The sequence below is a fragment of the Ovis canadensis genome, chromosome 1, assembly GCF_042477335.2.
Source record: "Ovis canadensis isolate MfBH-ARS-UI-01 breed Bighorn chromosome 1, ARS-UI_OviCan_v2, whole genome shotgun sequence".
In the NCBI taxonomy this organism is placed as follows: Eukaryota; Metazoa; Chordata; class Mammalia; order Artiodactyla; family Bovidae; genus Ovis; species Ovis canadensis.
Genome location: NC_091245.1, coordinates 242,005,285 through 242,031,120, shown reverse-complemented (window position 1 = coordinate 242,031,120; position 25,836 = coordinate 242,005,285). Strand labels below are relative to the sequence as shown.

Genomic DNA, 25,836 nt, shown 5'->3' with positions numbered 1-25,836 from the left:
ACTGCTTTAGATCAGTGCTTCTCAAACTTTAGTGTGTGCATGGCTGGGAATCTTGTTAAAATACAGATTGTGATCCACTGGGTGTGTGAAGGCTGAAATACTGCATTTCTAACAAACTCTGAAGGGATGCCACTACTACTGGTTCACGGACCACACTTGGAGCACAAGTGCCAGAATTGTTCGGAAAACACACATCTATTTCTATTGTTCTCTAGCTCAGTGCTCTTGAAAACTTTAGCATAGTGGTTCTTAACAGGATTTTCTCCTCCAAGGGAGGCAGTGTCTGGAGACATTTTTTTAGCTCTCACAACTTGAGGAGAAGGGCTACTGGCATCTAGGGGGTTGGGAATATGGCTCCTGCTAAACATCCTACAATGCACAGGACAGCTCCCCCAAGAGGAGTTGTCCAACCCAAAATGTCAATAGTGTCAAGTTTAAGAAAACCTGGTTTAGATCAAGTTTAAATTCTTAACAGGGTATTCATTCCCCACACTGATGGCTTTTTCTTTCCAGGCGCTCTGTGACCTAGCTTACCTTCTTCCATCCACCTGGGAGGTCATTCCCTTCATTTTCTACTAGAGAGGCTCCTGCTGCTGCTGCTGCTGCTGCTGCTGCTAAGTCGCTTCAGTCGTGTCTGACTCTGTGCGACCCCATAGACAACAGCCCACCAGGCTCCCCCGTCCCTGGGATTCTCCAGGCAAGAACACTGGAGTGGGTTGCCATTTCCTTCTCCAATACATGAAAGTGAAAAGTGAAAGTGAAGTCGCTCAGTTGTTTGACTTTTAGTGACCCTATGGACTGCAGCCCACCAAGCTCCTCCGTCCATGGGATTTTCCAGCAAGAGTACTGGAGTGGGGTGCCACTGCCTTCTCTGAGAGGCTCCTAGGCATCTTTAAATACTCAAAGTTCTCCTCACCTTCATGAAACCATTCTTGACCTCCCAAATAAAAATGTAAAACACAGTGCTATTTATAATCCTGTCACAGCATCCCTTTGAGTCAGCTTTTTACTGTGGCAACACGCTGAACAACTTGAGAGATGATCCACCTTATGGCTTTTGTATCTCCTCAAGGCCTTGGACAGTGCTTTAGAGTGTGTAGTTAGACCTTCAAGGAATGTTAGCTGATATCCTCAATTTTACATTGTCTTCGGGGCTCCAGGGACATTAGAATTCACCATGCTGCTAGGACAGTGGTCTACAGCTTGAGTGCCAACTCCAGCTCACTCACTGTCCTTTTCTCTATGGCTCATGAGCAAAGATTGGTTTTTAAACTTCTAAATAGTTGAACAAAATAAAAAATATATATATTTCCTGATGTGAAAATTGTGTGAAATACTATTTCCAGTGCAGTTTTACTGACTTGAAGCCACTTATATTTGCATGTAAGTACTCACTTACGTGTGAGTGTTTTGGTGTCACAAGGGTTGAGTAGAAGAGTTCAAGGCAGAAACCCTATGGTCTACAAGTTTAAACTCTTTACTATCCAGCCCCTGATGGGAAAAGTTTGCTGGCCCCTGGTCGATGTGCTCTGCACCCCAGCTCTATGGACTGTGTTCTTTAGACTGTGCTGAGAGTGACGGATGCAAACCTTTATCTGTTCCCTTTGGGCAGAACCACCTGTAGGTGCCAGTCAGTGAGTTAGTGAGTGGACATTACCAGGCATTTGGTTGCTTCGTTTAAAAGTAATATCATTCCTGTCTGCTTGGTTTGGTTCTTGAGAATAGGTATTGATGTTTTCTTCAATGTACCAGGATTCATTTTCATCAAAAGTCACGAAGAAGAGAACACGGTGAACTATGTTTTCTTTGGTGTCTTTTCGACATACAATCAAAGGACCTACCAGTCCACTATTAAGATCCTGGGGAGACAAAGCAAGATGATGAACTGTGTCCACAACTGAAAAACTCCCCCAGACAAGGAAAAGAGTGAGATAAAGTTTTAGTTTGAGTGAGGTTAGATTCTGAGTTTTGAATGATTAGGATTCTAACTGTGAGCATAAGGAACAATATTTGACTTGCTAAATTCTCTTCCTTTTTTCTTTTTTTTCAAATCAGAATTTCCACAAATAACTTGCTAAATTCTTGATTGGAAAAAAAAAATGATCATCTCACTCATCAGAGTTGAGGTCTAAAGTGAACAACAAACTCCTGAAAGGGATTTTAGATACATTCCTGAGTGGATTTAGCTTTATCTTTGAAACTTTAATCAAAAAACAGAACTTTGGTTTTAATTAGAATTCCCTTGCATTGGAGTTGGTTGACAGACTTGTTTAAAGGTCTTGGATCCTCCCCCCCCGCCCATGATACATTTGTTCCTGCAGCCACTTTCAGTTGGGATCCCTGGTTCGTTTGTATTTATTTTCATTTGGGGTTGAATGTCTGTGTCTGCTCTTGGTTTTGGTGGTGAGTAGGCCAAAAATAACTGAAAGGCCAAAAAAGGAGCTCTTTTTCTTTTTTTTAATACAAATGAACTGGACCTCGAGTTGAGAGTTTTTAAAAGATAAATACTGTGTGTCCATTAATTTGTAACTAATTACAGAATTTTAAAACTTCATCCTTCATTTTCTGGAAACTAAATCTTATTCAATGAAACAAAGAAGGGGTATTATCATATAGTTATACATATATATGTGTGTGTATCCCATATATATATATATTCCATATATATATATATATGTACTTCAATCCACAGTAACATGTTGGAAAATATCCTAAATCTAAGTAATCATAATATAATAATTTTTTGCTCTTGAAAAATGCAAACTTGTGTAAAATTAGAAACTAAGCAGTATTTAGAAAGCTTACATAAAACTGAGATTTTAAAGAAAAATAAAGCCTTGCTTTCATCATAATTCCTAAGAGGAGACAGTGTAAAAGCTGGAATTTGAAGCTTACCTTAACCATGTCCACGGTCGAATAGTAAAACCAAGGTATGCACTCAAAGTCATTTGAGGTAGGACCAGATCTTTCAGGAATCTGCCATACGTATGTTCGGATCTCTCCTGAAATAGGTAAATGCAATATGTTTAAACAGAATCTTTTAAATCACATTTTTTTTTTATGGAAAACCAGAAAATGAACAAACCCTAAAGCTATGCAGATATTAACCAGCATAGTCCTCGTTTTCACTCCTGGCTCCACAGCTTCTTGCTGTGTGATCTTAGTCAATGTGTTCACATGGTTTAGACTTCTGTTTCTTCACGCTCAGTCAGGAAGATCCCCTGGAGGAGGGCATGCAACCAATTCCAGGGTTCTTGCTTGGGTGATTCCATGGACAGAGGAGCTTGGCAAGTTACAGTCCATGGAGTCACAAAGAGTTGAACATGACTGAGCGACTAACACTTTTACTTCACTTTGCTTTTCCTCGTGTACATAAAATGGGAATTTAGGGATTAGACAAGATGGTGCAAAGGAAGCCCTTGGTGTTACATTATCTGACCCACAGGGCAAGGTTGATGTCACTGTCAGTGTTGGTTGTTACGTTCTCAGCATTATAGGATCAAAACTTTATAACGGGGGCTTCTCTGATGACTCAGCAGTAAAGAATTTGCCTGCCAATGCAGAACATGGGTTCAATCCCTGGTCTAGGAAGATCCCATGTGCCAAGGGACAACAAAGTCCATGTGCCACAAACACTGAGCCAGTGCTCTAGAGCTCTAGAGCAACGAGAAAAACCACCGCAGTGAGAAGCCCATGCACTGCAACTGCCCTGTTCACTGAAACTAGAGAAAGCCCAGCACAGCCAAAAATAAATGAGTAAATCTGAAAAATAAAAACCTTTATAGTGATTCTACCATTGAAAAATATCAATTGTTCAATCTAATTAATTTGCTCAACAAATACTTATTGTAATGAAGATAACTCAGTCTTTGAAATGTGACAGAATTGTTTTGAATCACAGCTCTGAACCTTCCAATCTGAGGATCACATGCACCTCCTTCCCTCCCCACCCCCAAAGCTGTTTGCATTAAGTTGAATCTTCTTGACTTTTGCAGGAAAGTTCTTTTAGTCCCCACCCTCACCCCTTGCTGTATCATTCTACATCTCTCCCTTCCAGAGGTGTTTCCAAGCACCTGTGACATAGTCTTCCTTCTCCACTAACCAACCCCATCCTCAACCTCCCAAGTTCCAAATCTTTAACAATCATCTTAGTACTAGCCCTCTCCTTCCAGCACACTGCACAGGTCCAGGGACACAGCAGGTACTCAGAAGTGTTCGTGAAATGCATGTAATGTGATCCTTTCCTGGCTAATCAGAACAAAGTGCTGACTTGCAGACTCCCTTGGCAGGAGACTCATCGTGGTCCCATGGTAGGACTGTCTGCTTTTAAAATCAAAAGGGAATATTCCACCTATCATCAAAGTCTATCTTCAGTCTTTCTGCCCCACAAATCTTTTTTTTTCTTTCTGAATTTGACTCTTTCTTTGATACCCTTGATACCCAGAACTACTTATTTTGACTGGCACCTTTAGAGGACATTCTGCTGCTGCTGCCGCTGCTGCTAAGTCGCTTCAGTCGTGTCCGACTCTGTGCGACCCCATAGATCGCGGCTCACCAGGCTCCCCTGTCCCTGGCATTCTCCAGGCAAGAATACTGGAGTGAGTTGCCATTTCCTTCTCCAATGCACGCATGCATGCTAAGTCGCTTCAGTCGTGTCCAACCCTGTGCGACCCTATGCATAGCAGCCCACTAAGCTCCTCGCCCACAGGATTCTCTAGGCAAGAACGCTGGAGACGGTTGCCATTTCTTTCTCCAGGAACATTCTGGATGCCCCTTTTATATCTCCCTTGAAAAATACTTCACCAGGTGTCAACAGCCATGTCCCCCATGCCTGTATCCAATGACTGGGCAGGGACACAAAGGTGCCAGTTCTCTTACCCCAACTCAGGAGAGCTGCTGCTGCTGCTGCTGCTAAGTCGCTTCAGGCTACCCAGTCTTTGAAGTTTCTCAGAGTTGTGGCTGTGACTTCTGTTGAGGTTGCATCTCTGTTAAACGTTTTTTCCTTGTCCTATTTTGCTTCTTTCTTTTTTTATTCCCCCAAAGTTGTTTATCCCAAGACCACTGTCTGCACACAAATCTTCATTTTAGGGTCTGCCTCCTGGGCATTTATATTAGAAAGTATTCATTTCCTTTGAGTTTAGAATGCTGAGTGGCATGCTGTACAGGGTGGCGTCATGATGATTAGCACATGAGGTTTCTCCCTTTTTCTTAGCTGCTCAGCTCTTTCCCTTGCTTCCTCCCTCACACACTGCACCTTGTATTCAATTCCTACTTCAACACTTGAGTTGGAGACATTGAACACAGCATAAATACCTGACAGGGACAGGTAAAGAGGTGAGAGAGCTGCACACAAATTGTATACACATGGTGCCCTATCCTGGAAGCAAACTTCATTTGCAAAAGGAACTTCTCTGTCAAACTTGTTCTTCAGCCCTTCTTGCTGTTGTTCAATTGCTAAGTCAGGTCCAACTCTTTGTGACCCCATGGACTGCAGCACACTAGTCTTCCCTGTCCTTCACCATCTCCCAGAATTTGCTCAAACTCATGTCCAGTGAGTCAGTGTTGTCATCCAACCATCTCATCTTCTGTCGCCCCCTTCTTCCTAGTCCACTAGTGTCTCTCACCTGGAACTATACCCCTATTTAAGAAAGAACATTAGCCCCACAGTCTTGCATAAAAGCTTTGGGGCTTTTCTTTTCCCCAAGGCAGTTACTTGGCTGTGTTTGTTTATTTTCAGTGGGATAGTCTGTTTTCATTCCAGGATTGGAATATCTTTCCATCTGTTTGTGTTGTCTTCAGATTTCCTTCTCAGTGTCTTATACTTTTCTGAGTACAGTTCTTTTACCTCTTTTGGTTGGTTTGTTCCTAGGTAGTTTATTCTTTTTGATGTGATTGTGAATGGGATTAATTTCTTGATTTATTTATTAATTTCTCTTTCTGATATCTGTTGTTAGCGTATAGAAATGCAATAAATTTCTGTACATTAATTTTGTATCCTTCAACTTTATCAGATTTGTTGATGAGCCCAAGGAGTGTTTTGGTGGTGGCTTTAGGATTTCCAATGTACAGTATCATGTCATCTGCAAACAGTAAGAGTTTCACTTTTTCTTTTCCAGTTTTGGGTTCCTTTTATTTCTTTTTCTAGTTTGATTACTGTGACTAGGACTTTGAATACTATGTTGAATAAAACTGGTGAGAGTGGGCATCCTTGTCTTGCTTCTGATCATAGAGGAAACACTTTCAGGTTTTCACTGTTGAGTATGATGTTAGCTGTGGGCTTGTCATATATGGCCTTTATTATGTTGAGATATGTTCCATCTGTACTCACTTTGTTGAGACTTTTTACCATAAATAGTTGTTGAATTTTTCAAAAGCTTTTTCTGCATCTATTTAGATGATCATATCCTTTTAGTCTTCAATTTGTTGATGATTTGTTGATGTAATGTATCACATTGATTGATTTGTGGATACTAAACTATCCCAGGTGACGCTAGTGGTAAAGAACCCATCTGCCAAGGTAGGAGACATAAGAGATGCAGGTTTGATCTCTGTGGCAGGAAGATCCTTTGGAGATGGAAATGGCAACCCACTCCAGCATTCTTGCCTAGAGAATCCCATGGATGGAATAGGCTGGCAGGCTACAGTCCATGGGGTCGCAAAGAGTCAGACACAACTGAAGTGACTTAGCAGGCATCCCTGGGATAAATCCCAACTGATCATGGTATATGATCCTTTTATTGTATCATTGGATTTAGTTTGCTAGTATTTTTTGAGGATTTTTGTATCTATGTTTGTCAGTGATATTGGCCTGGAATTTTCTTTTTTTGTGGTTTCTTTGTTTGGTCTTGGTATCAGGGTGATGCTGGCCTCATAGGATAAGTTTGGAAGCATTCTTTCATCTGCAATTTTTTGAAAGAGTTTGAGAAGGATAGGTGTTAACTCTTTTCTAAAAGTTAGGTAGAATTCACCCATGAAGCCATCTGGTGCTGGACTTTGTTGTTTTTTCAACTGATTCAGTTTCATTTCATGTTTTTAATTTTTCTTCCTGATTCAATCTCAGAAGATTGCATATTTCTAGGAGTTTATCTATTTATTCTAGGATGTCCATTTTATTAGCATATAATTGTTTGTAGTAATCTCTTATGATAATTTGTATTGCTGTGGTGTCAGTTGTAAATTCTTTCATTTTTGATTTTATTTACTTGCACTCTCTTTTTTCTTGATGAATCTGACTAAACGTTTATCAATTTTATCTTTTTGAAGAGCTAACTCTTAGTTTCATTGATCTTTTACATTACTCTTAAAATCTCTATTTCATTTATCTCTGCTCTGATCTTAATGTTTTCTTTTCTTCCACTAACTTTGATTTTGTTTATAAGCTGGAACAACCCATTATGGAAAACAGTATGAAAATTCCTCAAAACACTAAAAATAGAACTACTATATGATCCAGCAATTCCACTTATGGATATAAATCCAAAGAAAATGAAAACACTAATTTGAAAAGATGCATGGACCCCAATGTTCATAGCAGCATTATTTATAATAGCCAAGATATGGAAGCAACCTAAGTGTCCTTCAACAGATGAATAGATGAAGGAGATGAATATATATATATTACTACTCACCAGGCTTCCCTGGTGGCTCAGAGGTTAAAGCATCTGCCTAGAATGCGGGAGACCCAGGTTTGATCCCTGGGTTGGGAAGATCCCCTGGAGAAGGAAAATGGCAACCCACTCCAGTATTCTTGCCTGGAGAATCCCACAGAGGGAGGAGCCTGGTAGGCTACAGTCCATGGGGTCGCAAAGAGTCGGACACGACTGAGCGACGTCACTTCACTCAGCTATTACAAAGAATGAAATTTTGCCATTTGCAACTACACAGATGGACCTGGAGGGTATTATGTTTAATGGAATGTCAACTAGAGAAAGACAAATACTATACTATCACTTATATGTACAATCTAAAAACAAAGCACTAGTGAATATAACGAAAAAGAAACAGTCATAGAGGACAAACTAGTGGTTACCACTGGGGAGAAAAAAGTGAAGAAAGGCAAGATAGAAGCAGGGGATTAAGAGGTGCAAGCCACTATATATAAAATAAATAAGCTATAAGGATATATTGCACAGCATAGGGAATAAAGCCAGTATTTTATGATAAATGGAGTATAATTTATAAAACTTTTGAATCACTATGTTGTACACCTGAAACTAGTATAGTATTGTAAATCAGTTACTATACCTCAATAAAGAAAAAGGCATGGCATATAGTAGGTATTTCACAAAAGAAAGAAACAAACAAAAAAAGGGGGGAGAAAGAGCAGACGTTATCCTCACAGTCCTGCATAAAAGCTTTGGAACTTTCATTTCTCCCAAAGCAGGTACCTGGCTGTGTTGTAACAACAGTGGGGTTGTCTGTTTTCACTCCATGAGCATGAATAGAATATGGTCTTGAGGCTTTATTTTTAAAGACAACATAGATTTTCTCACCAGGAGTGAGAAATATTATAGGACCTAGGAAATACAAAAAGGAAAATGGATGGATAGTTGTTATTTATCTTACATTATGAGTCACCTGCCCCGTTAAGTATATGCACAGTGACTTATTATATTCCTTAACATGCAGCCAAATGAAACAGAAACACATTCAACAAATGACCATTGCTGGTTTATGACACGTGGCTTTTGCCTGGAAAGTTTAAATCATCTAGAATTTTTATAAGCTCCAGTTCTAGAAAACTTACTTCGATGAGCATTAGTTAATGCCTATGAAAACACACAATTTAGAAATGGAACATTTTCTTTCTTAACCAATCACACCATTTAAACCTTTTATTCTTTCCCCCTCTTTACCCTAGTGGAAGATTGGGAGAAACTGCAAGGTGTTTTCATTGACCCAGAGCTATTCTCTCTCACAAATTGACCCTTTGTTTTACTCTCTTTTTTATCCCATGCTAAGAGCTGGAGGTATATAATTTATTATAAAACTTCTTTCTGTTTGAAGGCAGATAGAATTTGTGGCTCTAAAAATTCTGAAACAGAGATGGTTTTGAGATGAACTAAGGCTTCCCTGATGGCTCAGTGGTAAAGAATCCACCTGCCAATGAAGGAGATGCAGGTTTGATCCCTGGGTTGGGATGATCCCCTGGAGGGGGAAATGGCAACCCACTCCAGTATTCTTGCCTGGGAAATCCCATGGACAGAGAAGCCTGGGGGCCACAGTCCATGGGGTTGCAAAGAGTGTGACACCAGTTAGTGACTCAGCAACAATAAAGCAGACAGAACTCTCCTTAAATGCATGCTATAACTATTAGTATCAGAACCCTGAAAAGACCTGGTAGATACTAGATACTAATGAAGTAAAGCGCCTCTTTGCCTCCCATGGCAATTCTACCATCTCAAACACTACGCTTGCTTTTCCTTTTCTAAAAAGTGTGTGTGTGTGTGTGTGTGTGTGTGTGTGTAAATAAAGGAATCTAGAGGGTCATATTGTGTATTTATCTTAGTGCATTTGGCCAGAATCCTAGAGAAAACAAATATAATACTGTTACTTTTTTTGAAGGGTCCATTCAAAAGCACTGGAAACTGAATACCACACACCTCCCTCCAGGGGTTGCAAAGCCCAAGAGGCTGATGCGGAGCCAAGAAAAGTACAAATTCCTCCTTGTCAGCATGCACATCCATCTTCTCAGGGTGCCATGCCAGAATATGGCCTCCAATAGACACACAGATATCACGACAGAAATAAGATCTGGGCATATGGATATGCCTTGTGACCTCTGGAAATATTATGCAATGTATGGACATGCCATTTGACATAGCAAATGAATACATTGTGTGACCTATGGAAATGCTGTGTGACTCATAGAAATGCTACATGTGGGTGCCTGGGAGACACTTATAAGTTTTTTAGCTGATCTGTCAAAGGTGGGGGTATGGGCTATATTTTTCTCACTCCTAGACAGAAGGTGAAATTAAATCTTAAGCAATTAACTGTTTAAACACTTAAATTTAAACAAAGAAGGCCCCCTCATAACTATATGAGGGTTTCTGGGATTTGTTTTAATTTCAAAGAAATTATCTTTAAATATTATTTCTAAAGTCCCTCCCAGAATCTTGGGATTCTGTGTGCAAGAAGCCAGATAATCTGAAACTAACCATATTCATTGTCTGTGATATCTTTGTTGTCCATTTAAAAATATTTGAATCACTTTTCTTTTCCCAATAAAAGTGTCTACCAGCAAACAAATTAAAGTTAGAATTATAGGCACTTTTCTCCACGGAGGTAGAAGTTGACAATATCCTTATAGAGGCAACAATTTCCAGTGGTTGAGGACAAGATGACAAACCCCAAACCAATCTTCTAGTGTATCAATACCTAGTATATCCAGATGTATTTCATCTTCACTTCGTACTGTTTGATTTGTGAATGTGATGTCATCATATTGACGGTATACGACCTTCTTGTATTTGGACCCAAGATATGTCTCAAATCTATCCAAGTATATGTTTGTTTTGCTTTGAGAAATAAAAACAAAAAATCACAAATTTAATTAATTTAACCATTAAATTAGACAAATTATCATACGGAAGGACTTATTGGAATAATGCAATTTATTAATATCTAGAGTTTATTCTGTGAACGGTGAACTTCCAGATGTTCAAGCTGGTTTTAGAAAAGGCAGAGGAACTAGAGATCAAATTGCCAACATCTGCTGGATCATTGAAAAAGCACGAGAGTTCCAGAAAAACATCTATTTCTGCTTCATTGACTATGCCAAAGCCTTTGACTGTGTGGATCACAATAACCTGTGGAGAATTCTGAAAGAGATAGGAATACCAGACCCCCTGACCTACCTCTTGAGAAACCTATATGCAGGTCAAGAAGCAACAGTTAGAACTGGACATGGAACAACAGACTGGTTCCAAATAGGAAAAGGAGTACGTCAAGGCTGTATATTGTCACCCTGCTTATTTAACTTATATGCAATTATAGGGGACTGGAATGCAAAAGTAGGAAGTCAAGAAACACCTGGAGTAACAGGCAGATTTGGCCTTGGAATGCGGAATGAAGCAGGGCAAAGACTAATAGAGTTTTGCCAAGATAATGCACTGGTCATAGAAAACACCCTCTTCCAACAACACAAGAGAAGACTCTACAAATGGACATCACCAGATGGTCTACACCGAAATCAGATTGATTCTATTCTTTGCAGCCAAAGATGGAGAAGCTCTATACAGTCAATAAAAAGAAGACCAGGAGACTGTGGCTCAGATCATGAACTCCTTATTGCCAAATTCAGACTTAAATTGAAGAAAGTAGGGAAAACGGCTAGACCATTCAGGTATGACCTAAATCAAATCCCTTATGATTATACAGTGGAAGTGAGAAATAGATTTAAGGGCCTAGATCTGATAGATAGAGTGCCTGATGAACTATGGAATGAGGTTCATGACATTGTACAGGAGACAGGGACCAAGACCATCCCCATGGAAAAGAAATGCAAAAAAGCAAAATGGCTGTCTGGGGAGGACTTACAAATAGCTGTGAAAAGAAGAGAAGCAAAAAGCAAAGGAGAAAAGGAAAGATTTAAGCATCTAAATGCAGAGTTCCAAAGAATAGCAAGAAGAGATAAGAAAGCCTTCTTCAGCGATCAATGCAAAGAAATAGAGGAAAACAACAGAATGGGAAAGACTAGAGATCTCTTTAAGAAAATCAGAGATACCAAGGGAACATTTCATGCAAAGATGGGCTCGATAAAGGACAGAAATGGTCTGGACCTAACAGAAGCAGAAGATATCAAGAAGAGGTGGCAAGAATACACAGAAGAACTCTACAGAAAAGATCTTCATGACCCAGATAATCATGATGATGTAATCACTAATCTAGAGCCAGACATCTTGGAATGTGAAGTCAAGTGGGCCTTAGAAAGCATCACTATGAACAAAGCTAGTGGAAGTGATGGAATTCCAGTTGAGCTGTTTCAAATCCTGAAAGATGATGCTGTGAAAGTGCTGCACTCAATATGCCAGCAAATTTGGAAAACTCAGCAGTGGCCACAGGACTGGAAAGGTCAGTTTTCATTCCAATCCCAAAGAAAGGCAATGCCAAAGAATGCTCAAACTACCACACAATTGCACTCATTTCACATGCTAGTAAAGTAATGCTCAAAATTCTCCAAGCCAGGCTTCAGCAATACGTTAACCATGAACTCCCTGATGTTCAAGCTGGTTTTAGAAAAGGCAGAGGAACCAGAGATCAAATTGCCAACATCCGCTGGATCATGGAAAAAGCAAGAGAGTTCCAGAAAAACATCCATTTTTGCTTTATTGACTATGCCAAAGCCTTTGACTGTGTGGATCACAATAAACTGTGGAAAATTCTGAAAGAAATGGGAATACCAGACCACATAACCTGCCTCTTGAGAAATCTGTATGCAGGTCAGGAAGCAACAGTTAGAACTGGACATGGAACAACAGACTGGTTCCAAATAGGAAAAGGAGTACGTCAAGGCTTCATATTGTCACCCTGCTTATTTAACTTCTATGCAGAGTACATCAGGAGAAATGCTGGACTGGAAGAAACACAAGCTGGAATCAAGATTGCCAGGAGAAATATCAATAACCTCAGATATGCAGATGACACCACCCTTATGGCAGAAAGTGAAGAAGAGCTAAAAAGCCTCCTGATGAAAGTGAAAGAGGAGAGCGAAAAAGTTGGCTTAAAGCTCAACATTCAGAAAACGAAGATCATGGCATCTGGTCCCATCACTTCATGGGAAATAGATGGGGAAACAGTGGAAAAAGTGTCAGACTTTATTTTTTTGGTCTCCAAAATCACTGCAGATGGTGACTGCAGCCATGAAATTTAAAGACGCTTACTCCTTGGAAGAAAAGTTATGACCAACCTAGATAGTATATTCAAAAGCAGAGACATTACTTTGCTGACTAAGGTCCGCCTAGTCAAATCTATGGTTTTTCCTGTGGTCATGTATGGATGTGAGAGTTGGACTGTGAAGAAGGCTGAGTGCCAAAGAATTGATGCTTTTGAACTGTGGTGTTGGAGAAGACTCTTGAGAGTCCCTTGGACTGCAAGGAGATCCAACCAGTCCATTCTGAAGGAGATCAGCCCTGGGATTTCTTTGGAAGGAATGATGCTAAAGCTGAAACTCCAGTACTTTGGCCACCTCATGAGAAGAGTTGACTCACTGGAAAAGACTCTGATGCTGGGAGGGATTGGGGGCAGGAGGAGAAGGGGATGACTGAGGATGAGACGGCTGGATGGCATCACTGACTCAATGGACGTGAGTCTGAGTGAACTCCGGGAGATGGTGATGGACAGGGAGGCCTGGCATGCTGCAATTCATGGGGTCGCCAAGAGTTGGACACGACTGAGCAACTGAACTGAACTGAACTGAAGTACATCATGAAAAACGCTGGGCTGAAAGAAGCACAAGCTGGAATCAAATTGCCAGAAGAAATATCAATAACCTCAGATATGCAGATGACACCACCTTTATGGCAGAAAGTGAAGAGGAACTAAAAAGCCTCTTGATGAAAGTGAAAGAGGAGAGTGAAAAAGTTGGCTTAAGGCTCAACATTCAGAAAACTAAGATCACGGCATCTGGTCCCATCACTTCATGGGAAATAGATGGGGAAATAGTGTCAGACTTTATTGTTTTGGTCTCCAAAATCACTGCAGATGGTGATTGCAGCCATGAAATTAAAAGACGCTTACTCCTTGGAAGGAAAGTTATGACCAACCTGCTGCTGCTAAGTCACTTCAGTCGTGTCTGACTCTGTGCGACCCCATGGACGAGCAGAGGCGTTACTTTGCCAACAAAGATCCATCTAGTCAAGGCTATGGTTTTTCCAGTGGTCATGTATGGATGTGAGAGTTGGACTCTGAAGAAGGCTGAGTGCCGAAGAATTGATGCTTTTGAACTGTGGTGTTGGAGAAGACTCTTGAGAATCCCTTGGACTGCAAGGAGATCCAACCAGTCCATCCTAAAGGAGATCAGTCCTGGGTGTTCTTTGGAAGGACTGATGTTGAAGCTGAAACTCCAGTACTTGGGCCACCTCATGCGAAGAGTTGACTCATTAGAAAAGACCCTGATGCTGGGAGGGATTAGGGGCAGGAGGAGAAGGGGATGACAGAGGATGAGATGGTTGGATGGCATCACCGACTCAGTGGACATGAGTCTGGGTGAACTCTAGGAGTTGGTGATGGACGGGGAGGCCTGACGTGCTGCGATTCATGGGGTCACAAAGAGTCGGACACGACTGAGCAACTGAACTGACTGACTGAGACTCTATTTTACCTTAGAAATTCATTTCATTAAAATATATATATATATATATTTATTTCGGTAAGATTGTTGGATATTCATCCTGTACCTTAAAACATGTTTTTAGGATAAAAATCAGTTTTGATCAAATGAATAAATAGTAAGAGAGAAAAATCAGAGAAGGATATCAAATTTTACACCGAAAGAAAAATTAGTGTCTTCAATTTGAGGTTCAAAGAAGAATAGCAATAGCCGGAAACAAATGAAGACAAAAAAATTCTGACTGATTCCAAATGTCAAATGTAGCTGAAATTATACTTATTATACCTTAAAGTGGTGAGATTGGATAGTAAAACACACAAGGAAGAGAGAAGACAAGAAATGAAAAGAGAGACAAGCAGAAACAGCAAAGAAGAATTAAGTTATGTTAATATTGGGAAAGATTAGAAGTATTTATAACTGAAGACATCACACACACATTTTGAAGTTGTTTGTCATTAAATGTGGCCTAAACTACACATGCCACACACATACCGCACACAAATAAATACACACCACACACACACACACACACACACGACTGAAAGGAAAGGGTGGAGGACTACAGAATAAACCCTGCCCAATTAGAGATGGAAGTCACTGCCATACTTCTGTCCTTGGAGACGATGCAGTTCTCTCTCCCACTCCCTGCTAGGAGAATAATCCCACACAATTTCCTCAGCTGCGATATAAATAACCTTCGCCTCCTGGTACTGTGTTTGATCCGGGTTTGGCTCTGAACACTCCCTCACTTGGTATTTATGTTTCATGCCTCCAATATAGTGCTCTGAGGTTATACAAACCACATCAAAAATGCCTAGGGGGGAATAAGAAAAGAATACTTAAGGCATTGCATTCAGATTTCTTTTCTCTAAATCATCTATAAGATATAAATCCCTCATAGAAATAATATAAGGTAGTTCATTCATTCTTCCACTAATTTGACAATTATTTATTTAGTATCTTCTTTATGCCAGGCACATTTCTTGGCACTTGGGAAACATTAATGAATAAAATAGGTAAACATTCTTGCCCTTGGGGTTTATATTGCAGGGTGTTGTAGAGACAGACAACCAACATAGTAAGTAAAGCTGATGTGGGTTGGAAGGTGATAAGTGCTATGGATTAAGGAAAATGCAGGACAGTGTAAGGAGTATTGAGAATTCTGGATGAATGTGTGGAGAGAGAGGGCAATGAACAATATTTTATAGGATGGTCAGGGTAGGCCTTGATGGGTGAGTAACATTTGGGCAGATTCATAAGAGATAGATGGTGGATCCAGAGGAAGGGCAATCCAGCAAGAGGAAATAGATAGCAAAATTCCCTGCCTGAGGGTCTGCTTGGTGTGTTTGAAGGCCATCTAAGAAGCCTGGGGGTCTGGAATAGAATGAGCAAGGCTGAGGGTACTAGGAAACAGGATTGGTGAGGAATGGAGGACAAAGTCACACAGGCCCTTGTGGGCCATTGAAAAATCTGTAGCTTTAACTCTGAGTCTATGAGTGACATAAGAACATTCTGGCAGTTGTGCTGAGAATAGACCAGAGAGGGCAAGGGAGGAAGGAAGGAGACTTGTTAGAAGGCTATTACAATAACCCACAAGGGATGATGATGGTTGGAGCAGAGGGGTAGTGTGGAGGTAGTGAAAGGAAGTTGAAGGAAATCAGAATAATATGTTACTAATAAGAACCCCAAACAGTGACCACATGAAAACAAATCACCGCAACAACAACTCCAGCATGGATCAGGCCAGAAAATTCCACCTACATTCCAGCTGTCTTTTATTTTGGTAATTTTATGCCCTTCATGTTCTGACTTTGTTTCTATTAATATTGATATCACCTTCATCGACACTAGCATTCTCTTTCAGCTCTGTATGTATTTCTGTGGTTATTGTTACTTATCGTGACACTGCCATGCATTTACTGTGGTGGATACTGTTTAGGAAAGAGGAAGAAAAGCAGACTACTTTTTTTTTTTTTTTTTAAGACCAGGGAAACATCTACAGGGGAAAGGAGAGGAAGACGTGGGAAGGGAATGGGTGATAACTTGCCACTAGGTGAGTGAGTATAGCAGAGAAGAGAAAGTGGTGAAGAAAGACTTTTCTTTTTTTCTTGTGATTACTTCTTTTTGGATAATCTTTTTAAAATATTATTTTTTAAAGTGTAGTTGATTTGCAATGTTTCTTCCATACAATAAAGTGATTCAGTTATATGTATATATATATATATTTCAGAATCTTTTCCATTATAGGTTATTATAAGATATTGCATATAGTTCCCTGTGCTGTAAGTAGGTCCTTGTTATTAATCTATTTATACATAGTACTGTGTATTTATGCCCCTTTCCTCTTTGATAGACATAAGTTTGTTTTCTATGTCTATGAGTCTACTTCTATTTTGTAAAGAAGTTCACTTATAACATTTTTTTAGATTCCAAGTATAAGTGATATCACATGATATTTGTCTTTCTCTGTCTGACTTACTTCACTTAGTACAATAAAGTCCATCATTGTTGCTGCAAATGGCAATATTTCTTTTTTAAAAAAATGGCTGAGTAATCTTCTGATTACTCATAATCACCAGCACTATTTGTTTGGAATGTAGAATAAAAAAAATATGTAAGTATGTAGTCAGATGAATTTGTGATATCACAAAAAGTTAAGATACAAATCCATGGTATTTTTAGAGTAATTTGTTTATTGTAGTGCTTCCTGCATAGCTCAGTTGGTAAAGAATCCACCTGCAATGCGGGAGACCCCTGTTTGATTCCTGGGTCGGGAAGATCCACTGGAGAAGGGATAGTTTACCCATTCCAGTATTCTTGGGCTTCCCTTGTGGCTCAGCTGGTAAAAAATCAGCCTGCAATGCAGGAGACCTGGGTTTGATCCCTGGGTTGGGAAGATCCCCTGGAGAAGGGAAAGGCTACCCACTCCAGTATTCTGGCCTGGAGAATTCCATGGACTGTATAGTATAGCCCATAGGGTCGCAAAGAGTCAGACACGACTGAGCGACTTTCACTTTCACTTGTTTATTGTATAGCCAGTATTCAACTGGTGTTAGTACTTTTTGACCAAAGAGAGTTTTGTTTGCTTATTTTATGTTTTGTTAAGGTATATCTGTGAGATGAAAGAAAATATTAAAATTTTAAATCTAACATATACCAGGCCCTTTACTACACTGCATCTATCTCATATGATTGTGTTTATTGCTTTTTATGGATTGTAAATTATTACAATCCCTGTTTTATAAATGAGGGTACTAGATTCAGAGGAGAGGGGAGGCTCCTCTGATTCCCTTAACAATTTTCTGATACAAGGTGCCTTTAAAAAACTGCTAGAAATAGTCAACCTCATTGAAGTAAGAAATATTTCCCAAGGGAGCAAAACTAGCAAGGAGAGGGATAAGAGAGGAAGGCGAAAAAGAGAAGGGTAAGGTTGATGAAGGAGGAAGACCTGGGAAACAAATGGACAGAAGAGTAAGAAATGCAGCAGATAATAGAATGAAAGCAAATTAAAATGCTTCAGAGCAGCCTCACTGCTTTTGAAAAGTATGGATTGATTTAGAGCCTAATACCTGGGAAGAGAAAGATGGAAAGGGCTGAAAGGATTTTTGTGTACAGGAAAATGATACACTTGCACTCCTATAAATTAAATGGAGCAGGGCAAAAGTATTTTAAAACATTATTTGGATAACTTCCTTTTTCCCCGTACAAACAATATTCAGTGCATATGAAGACATTGCTTTTTCATAGTTTGGGCATATTTCAGGCTGATGGAGAAGATCCACAACTTACCTATGGAATCAGGTGTCATAAGAAGTGTTTGGGAGATATGGGGAGTCACAGATATGGTGTCATCCCTTGATCCTAAGGAAGTGAAGGTATTTCCTGAGAAATATATCCCATGAAAGTCTTGACTTGATCCCACACTAAGAACATGCCATGAAACATTGTCTCCTAAGCACATATCTAGTCCAGGCAGATTTCCATACATGTATCCATTTATCGCTGCAAGACATTTGTGACAAAGAAAAGATTGTTTAATTTATTGGTACTTGACATCTCTTGGACTCAACCAAGGACTATCCATTAAGCAGTTCATTCATGTAAGATATCAAGATTACCCAAGCCAACCCCTTCTTTTTAGATTTGATGAAACTAAGGTCAGAGAGTCTTGTTCAGTGTCATGAAGCTAATGAATGAAACTGTTGAGACCAGAGTCCAAGTCTCCAGATTCTAGACCAAGTCTCCACATTCTAGATCATTCTTTTTTCCCACCACACTTTAAAGTCTTCAGAAACCAACCAACCAACTCAACAAACACCCTACCTATCCACTCCATTACTTTGGCAATAGAGAAATATGTGACTTTTCTGTATCATATTTAGCAATAGCTAAAATAATGTATTGCACCAAAAAGGCATTGGTAAACATTTGATAGAATGTAACATAATCACCCTGCTACCGCTGCTGCTGCTAAGTCACTTCAGTCATGTCCGAGTCTGTGCGACCCCATAGATGGCAACCCACCAGGCTCCCCCGTCCCTGGGATTCTCCAGGCAAGAACATTGGAGTGGGCTGCCATTTCCTTCTCCAATGCATGAAAGTGAAAAGTGAAACTGAAGTCACTCAGTCGTGTCTGACTCTTCGTGACCCCATGGACTGCAGCCAACCAGGCTCCTCCGTCCATAGGATTTTCCAGGAAAGAGTACTGGAGTTGGGTGCCATCGCCTTCTCCGTAATCACCCTAGTAAGCTCTATTTTTATTGGGAAATTATGTTTAAAGAAAACATGAAACATAGTAGCCAACAATTGAGGGGAAAATATGTTTCTCTTAAAAAAATCTGTAATTCTTTAGGCCTAGTGAAATTAAACTGCTTAATACATTTATCTTTTAAGTTAAGTGTTCTCTTACAGTACATCTTGTTAGACTCTTGGAAGTTTGGATCCTCTGTATCCACATTTTCAGGCTCTGTGGTAAATATCCTGATATTTTTATCTAAGAGATAACTTCGATTTTCATCAAATATTGCAGCAAGTAGGTAAAATTCTTTGTCTATTCCTTTCTGTGGATGAAAATAGAAAAAATAAACAGACACAAAATATGCATAGTACATATTCAAAGTAGTACATAGTACATATTCAAATGGTTGGCCCTCGTATAGGATTTCCCATGCAATGGGATTTTTATGTTCTTGGAAAAACTGATCAATTAACTTCCCCACTTATGGACTTTTTATACAAATGTATGAATCCCAGTGAATAGATTTATCACAGAACTAAGAAGTTGGGAGAAATCTCTACCACTGTTTTCATGTAAAGCTCTTACTCTAGGGACCCCCTCTATCTTAACTTCATAAAACTAAACACTATAATCACAGATGTTTATAGTGGCTTCTCTTGGAAGCTTTGTAAAAAGTAAGTTACATAAAATGTTTTCGATTCTAGAAAGTCTGTATTTTAGGATTTATGAAGAAATATATGTATATATTTATATTTTTGGATAAAGTAGAAAAATTATATGTACTGTAAAAATTATAAGGCTATATGATTTTCATTATATAGATGACTATAAATACATAGCCATATTTTAAAATAAAATATACAATTTTACATGTTTACACTGGGGATTTATAAGGCTTTTTTGTTGTTGTTCTTTAGTTGCTCAATTGTGTTTGACTGTTTTGTGACCTCACAGACTGTTGCCCACCAGGTTGCTCTGTCCATAGGATTTCCCAGGCAGAAATGCTGGAATGGGTTGCTATTTCCTTCTTCAGGGGGATCTTCCCAACCCAGGGATCAAACCTGTGTCTCCTGTATCACAAGAGGATTCTTTATCAACTGAGCCAGCTGGGAAGCCCTTATAAGGCTTTCCAACACATGAATTACAAAAGAACTTGGCTATTACTTCACTTGTGAGTGAAAACAAGGGAAATTCACTCATTAAGCATTTATTGAGCACCTACTACATGCCACAGAAGGAGTGGGTTTGTTACCAAAAATTTAATAAAAACCAATCTGTGGTTTCAAGGCACTTAGAGTCTATTGGGAGAGACAGGCCAGTAAAAATAACTGCCTGAGGAAGTGCTTTAACAGGGCTTCCCAGGTGGCTCAGTGATAAAGAATCTGCCTGCCAATACAGGAGACACAGTTTCAATCCCGTGGTCAGGAAAATCCCCTGGAGAAGGAAATGGCAATCCATGCCAGTATTCTTGCCTGAAAAATCCCATGGGACAGAAGAACCTGGCGGGCTACGGTCCATGGGGTCAGACAGGTCCAAAGAGTCAGACAGGACTGAAGTGACTTGAGCAGAAGTGCTCTGACAGAAATCTACAGACGGAACCACAATAACCTGCAGGAACTTGAACTAACTTTAGTTTGGGAATATTGTTTGAAGAAAATGAAGGGACACTCAGTCTGAGTTTTTATTAAAAATTCTCCCCTTTTAGCAGGTAAAACAGTGAGGAAAGTCTGTTCCAGACAGAGAGAAGAAGGGCAAAATAAAAAAGATGTGAACTAGCCATCCTTACTCAGGACTAACAGGCTAACTTTGCAGTAAGACCAGAATGGAGTGTGCGGGGGGGGGGGGGGGGGGGGGGGGGGGATGGGGAGGGGGCGGGGGGAGCATGGATCTGGAAGGATCCATGGGGTCTGATATGTTGCCTTCTGAGCCAACAGACTGTAGGGTGATTTTTAGGGTCGAGAGTGCTATAATCTGATTAGAAAGGGAGGAATGTGGAGCTATACTGAAACAGAATGGAAGCAGGGATAGGAGTTAGGAGGTTACAGGAATTCAGAAAGAGATGATGCTGCCTCAAATAAGGCAATGGGATCAGAGAGCTGGTGACCAACTCTGTAGATTTCTGCTGGAGGGGAGAAACAAGGAGTTGTTGATCAAAGTCCTGGGCTTGGTGGTGTCCTTCTCTAAGAGACAGGATGGAGGAAAAAGAGATGACTCAGAGAAGGGTGGGACAGGCAGTGGCTGTCTAGAGGCAGACGAAGAGTTGAAACAGTCAAGTGGGGACTTCTCTGGTGGTCCAGTGGTTGGTACTTTGCCTTCCAATTCAGGGGATGTGGTTTTGATCCTTGGTAGGGGAACTGAGATCCCACATGCCTCGTGGCTGGAACACCAAAACATAAAAAACCAGGAGCAATACTGCAAGAAATTCAATAAAGACTTTTAAAATGGTCCACATTTAAAAAAAAAAATCTTAAAAAAGTAGCAGAACAGTCCAGCAGAATTAAAAGTGTCTGAAACATGCCCAGAGTTCACTGGGCATGAGAAGACACAGGTCTGAAGCTGAGGACAGAGTAAAACTGAGAGACACAGGTACACAGAAGTTGAAGGTGCCCACTGCACACTGCCTTTCCTCTGAAGATGTTTCAGGCAACCTCTCACCAAGCATACCAGGACATAGGTCCCATCACTTAACCTGTTTGCCATCCTCTCCAAGACTTCCATTTCTGCACACGAGAAGAGGCCCTATAAGGCCGCTGTTGATGTCTGTTTTAAAATCTACTGAGGAGAAGTATGACCAGGTCAGGCAGTTGGGGTCTGTGGAAGTGGGTCCCACATCTGTTGGAACTTCCCATGTATAAACGAATGTTGCACCAGGATTTACATGCGAGGAGGGTGACGGGGTACCTAGTAAGAAAGAAATATTTGTGAAATAAGACCTAGGACCCAAAGTACCCTAGCCTGTGAGATCTCTGAGATCAAGAACTGTGTCCTGCTCACACTGGGGTACCTTGGGTGACAGCTGAACAGGGCCAAAGGACCCCCTCTGCCACCGTGAGTACACAGATTTGTGATGATGTGAAAAGTAGGCTGCCCAAGGATTTTAGGAGGAGTCTGATTTTCTTGCTCACACTGTATTGCTGTTGGCCTTGCTTGTGCCTGGGTTGAGCTGTGGTACTTGCCTCCTCCTGGTGTTCTGTAGAAGGAGCCCTCGTTGTTCTTGTTGTAAAGCAATCCATGGGGATGAATGCTGAGCGGCAGGGAAGCATTGTTACAGAAAGTGACCTGAATGATCTGCCCCACTTCTGCCTTAATGACAGGGCCTGGAAACCAACAGAGTTAGGAGTTGTTCTTGGTGTTCATAAGTGTCATTCAGGCTGTGTTACCTGGGTGAGGTTCTTCTAGGAACAAATTAAAGGGATGATGCCATGGACCAGAGTGTGTCCAGTGAAAAGAAGTCTAGGTGATTCAGTATCTTAGAAACTCTCATGGATTTGCAGGGACAAAAAAAAATGTAGTTTCAAATTGGATGAATCCCACCAGACTCCTCTGTCCATGGGACTCTCCAGGCAGGAATATGGGAGTAGGTGGCCATTTCCTTCTCCAGGGGATCTTACCAACCCAGGGATTGATACTGGTCTTCCACATTGCAGGCAGGCTCTTTACCATTTGAACCACCAGAGAATCCCCAAAACTGTGAGTTGGTGAGTACTCTTTTGATGGCACAGAATATGTGTAAATTGTGTTTATAACCCCACAAGCTATGAAATAATTTTACCAAGGAGTCCAAGGTGTGTTGCTTTTGCCTTCTGGGTTTGGAAGGACGCATCCGTGTATTCAAAGTAAACTAGTTTTTTGTAAGTTCCTCCAATTCTGGTTGGGCCTTGTTCAAAATAGAAGTGGGATTCACTGTTCAGAGAAAGTAGAAACAGAACTTTTAAATTTACAATGACTATGTGAAAAGAAAGCAAGAACCTACATCCTTCTGTTTCAAGGTACTTGTAATCTAGTACTTGTAATCTATTTGTGGAAAACTCAGCAGTGGCCACAGGACAGGCAAAGGTGTTTTTGTTCCAATCTCAAAAAAGGACAATGCCAAAGCATGTTCAAATTACCATTATATTTGCACTCATTCCACATGCTAGCAAGGTTATGCTCAAAATCCTTCAAGCTAGGTTTCAGTAGTACCTGAATTGAGAACTTCCAGATGTACAAGCTGGGGTTTAAAGAGGCAGAGGAGCCAGAGATCAAATTGCCAACATTAGTTGGATAATAGAGAAAGCAAGAGAATTCCAGAAAAACATCTGCTTCATTGACTACTCTAATACCTTTGACTGTGTGGATCACAACAAACTGGAAAATTCTTAAAGAGATGTGAGTACTAGACCATCTTATTTGGCTCCTGAGAAACCTGTATGCATGTCAAGAAACAACAGTTAGAACCATACATGGAACAACTGACTGGTTCAAAATTGGGAAAGAAGTATGTCAAGGCTGTATATTGTCACCCTTCTTGTTTAACTTCTACGCAGATTACATCATGTGAAATGCCAGGCTGGATGAATCACAAGCTGGTATCAAGATTGCTAGGAGAAATATCAACAGCCTCTGATATGTAGATGATACCACTCTAATGGCAGGAAGTGAAGAGGAACTAAAAAGCCTCTTGATCAGGGTGAAAGAGGAGAGTGAAAAAGCTGGCTTAAAACTCAACATTCAAAAACTAAGATCATGGCATCACTTCATGGCAAATAGAAGGGGAAAGAAATGGAAGCAGTGACAGATTTTCTCTTCTTGGGCTCCCAAATCACTACGGATGGTGACTACAGCCATGAAATTAAAAGACGCTTGCTCCTTGGAAAGAAAGCTATGACACACCTAGACAGCATATTAAAAAGCAGAGACATTGCTTTGTCGATGCAGGTCCATATAGTCAAAGCTATGGTTTTTCCAGTAGTCATATATGGATGTGAGAGTTGGACTAAAGAAGGCTGAGCACAAAAGAATTGATGCTTTCAAATCATGGTGCTTGAAAGACTTTTTAGAGCTTTGTGGCTCAGCTGGTAAAGAATCTGCCTGCAACATGGGAGACGTGGGTTCAATCCCTGGGTTGGGAAGATCCCTTGGAGAAGGGAAAGGCTACTCACTTCAGTATTCTGGCCTGGAGAATTCCATGGACTACAGTCCATGGGGTCACAAAGGGTTGGACACGACTGAGCGACTTTCACTTTCACTTTTGGACTGCAAGGAGATCAAACCCTTCAGTCTTAAAGGAAATCAGCCCTGAATATTCATTGGAAGGATTGATGATGAAGCTCTACTTGGCCATCTGATATTAAGAGCTGACTCATTGGAAATGACCCTGATGCAGGGTAAGATTGAAGGCAGGGGGAGAAGGGGACAACAGAGGATGAGAGTGGTTGTATGGCATCACCAGCTCGATGGACCTTAATTTGAACAAACTCTGGGAGACAGTGAAGGACAGAGGAGCCTGGTGTACTGCAGTCCATGTATTGCAAAGAGTCAGACATGACAGAAGCTGAACAATAGCAATGTATTTATAAAAACAATGCATGCTCATTGTAGAGAATTTGGAAAATAAATATATATATATATATATAACAAAAAATTTAAGATCCTCATAATTCTACCATCTCTCTATAAGCACTATCAACACATTCCATGGATATCTTTTCAGTCTTTTGTCTGTACATGTATACAAGTCTCTGTCTGTAGACTACCTATTAGTTTATCTATACATTTTTCTTTTGGAATAAAAATTTAAAAACCTTAAGACTGATTTTTTTTTAAGGCAGGTAGTAATAAACATTGCTTTTAAAACAACTGTGCTGAGATGCTAGAGTACTGAGATAAGAGATGTCATTCTTAACTTTTTAATTCTATTGTAATAACATAAAATGAGGACAAGTGTGTTTTAGGAGGCAATAATGGCTTGCAATGCTGAGACAGCATCAATTTCATAACCAGGAGAATCGTGTGAGCTGAAAGAATCTATTCATTCATACTTATTTTAGTCAATATAAAATGAAAGTTGAATCTAATTTTTGTTCTAAGCTTTGATAGGCTTTTCATAATTAACACAAAATTTCCATTACACAGATTGAATAATTTGTTGATGAGCTTTAAAGTAAGAAAAGAAAATATTCATTTGTTAGAACATTCTCAGTTTTCTTAAATTTTCTATGAGTAAATTAAAAAAAAAATACTATAGGGAATATTATTTTTTGGTGGTTATAGAACTTGATATTTTCTGACATAAAACTTTCATTCAATAGATGAAAAGAATTACAACTCCTGTAATCTTCAAGTTGGTAAATATATTTAGCAGTCAGACTATAGAAAAACTTTTTGTGCACTTCTAAGTGCTGATACCACAGTGATGTATTTTAGTCTTAGTTTTAGGTTATCAAAGAAATAATTGGTAATATATTCTTAAGTGTTATTGAGTAAATATATATATATATATATATATATAATATGATTTAAGGATGACACAAGAAATGATTGACTATACCCTCAGATCTTAGCAGGAAAATACAAATTACATGTGAGAAATATTTTTGAGTTTTTGTAAAATTGCTATTGACAACATAATTCACTATGTTTTTATTTTTTATTTATTTATTTTTACAGTGTCATAGTTTATTTGTACTTGATGTTAAGGTTTTGTGATAATTATAACCTACAGGTTACATATGTTGGACAGATTTAAGTCTTCCTACCCTTAATTTTTGAAGCTTTGATCTTTCCC

General features: G+C 39.8%; 1 protein-coding gene across 1 annotated transcript in view; it reads right to left on the bottom strand.

Moving 5' to 3' along the window:
- Positions 1 to 25,836, bottom strand: part of LOC138439876 (ceruloplasmin-like) — a 43,703-nt gene that overhangs the window by 8,556 nt on the left and 9,311 nt on the right. Inside the window, exons 7-16 of the mRNA XM_069589223.1 lie at positions 22,843 to 22,973; positions 22,247 to 22,387; positions 21,760 to 21,971; positions 19,242 to 19,392; positions 18,122 to 18,334; positions 14,939 to 15,146; positions 10,381 to 10,520; positions 8,388 to 8,516; positions 2,896 to 3,002; positions 1,658 to 1,859 (exon numbers count right to left, since the gene is read on the bottom strand). Coding sequence (XP_069445324.1) covers positions 1,658 to 1,859; positions 2,896 to 3,002; positions 8,388 to 8,516; positions 10,381 to 10,520; positions 14,939 to 15,146; positions 18,122 to 18,334; positions 19,242 to 19,392; positions 21,760 to 21,971; positions 22,247 to 22,387; positions 22,843 to 22,973 — 1,634 coding nt within the window. The remainder of the gene's footprint in view (positions 1 to 1,657; positions 1,860 to 2,895; positions 3,003 to 8,387; positions 8,517 to 10,380; positions 10,521 to 14,938; positions 15,147 to 18,121; positions 18,335 to 19,241; positions 19,393 to 21,759; positions 21,972 to 22,246; positions 22,388 to 22,842; positions 22,974 to 25,836) is intronic.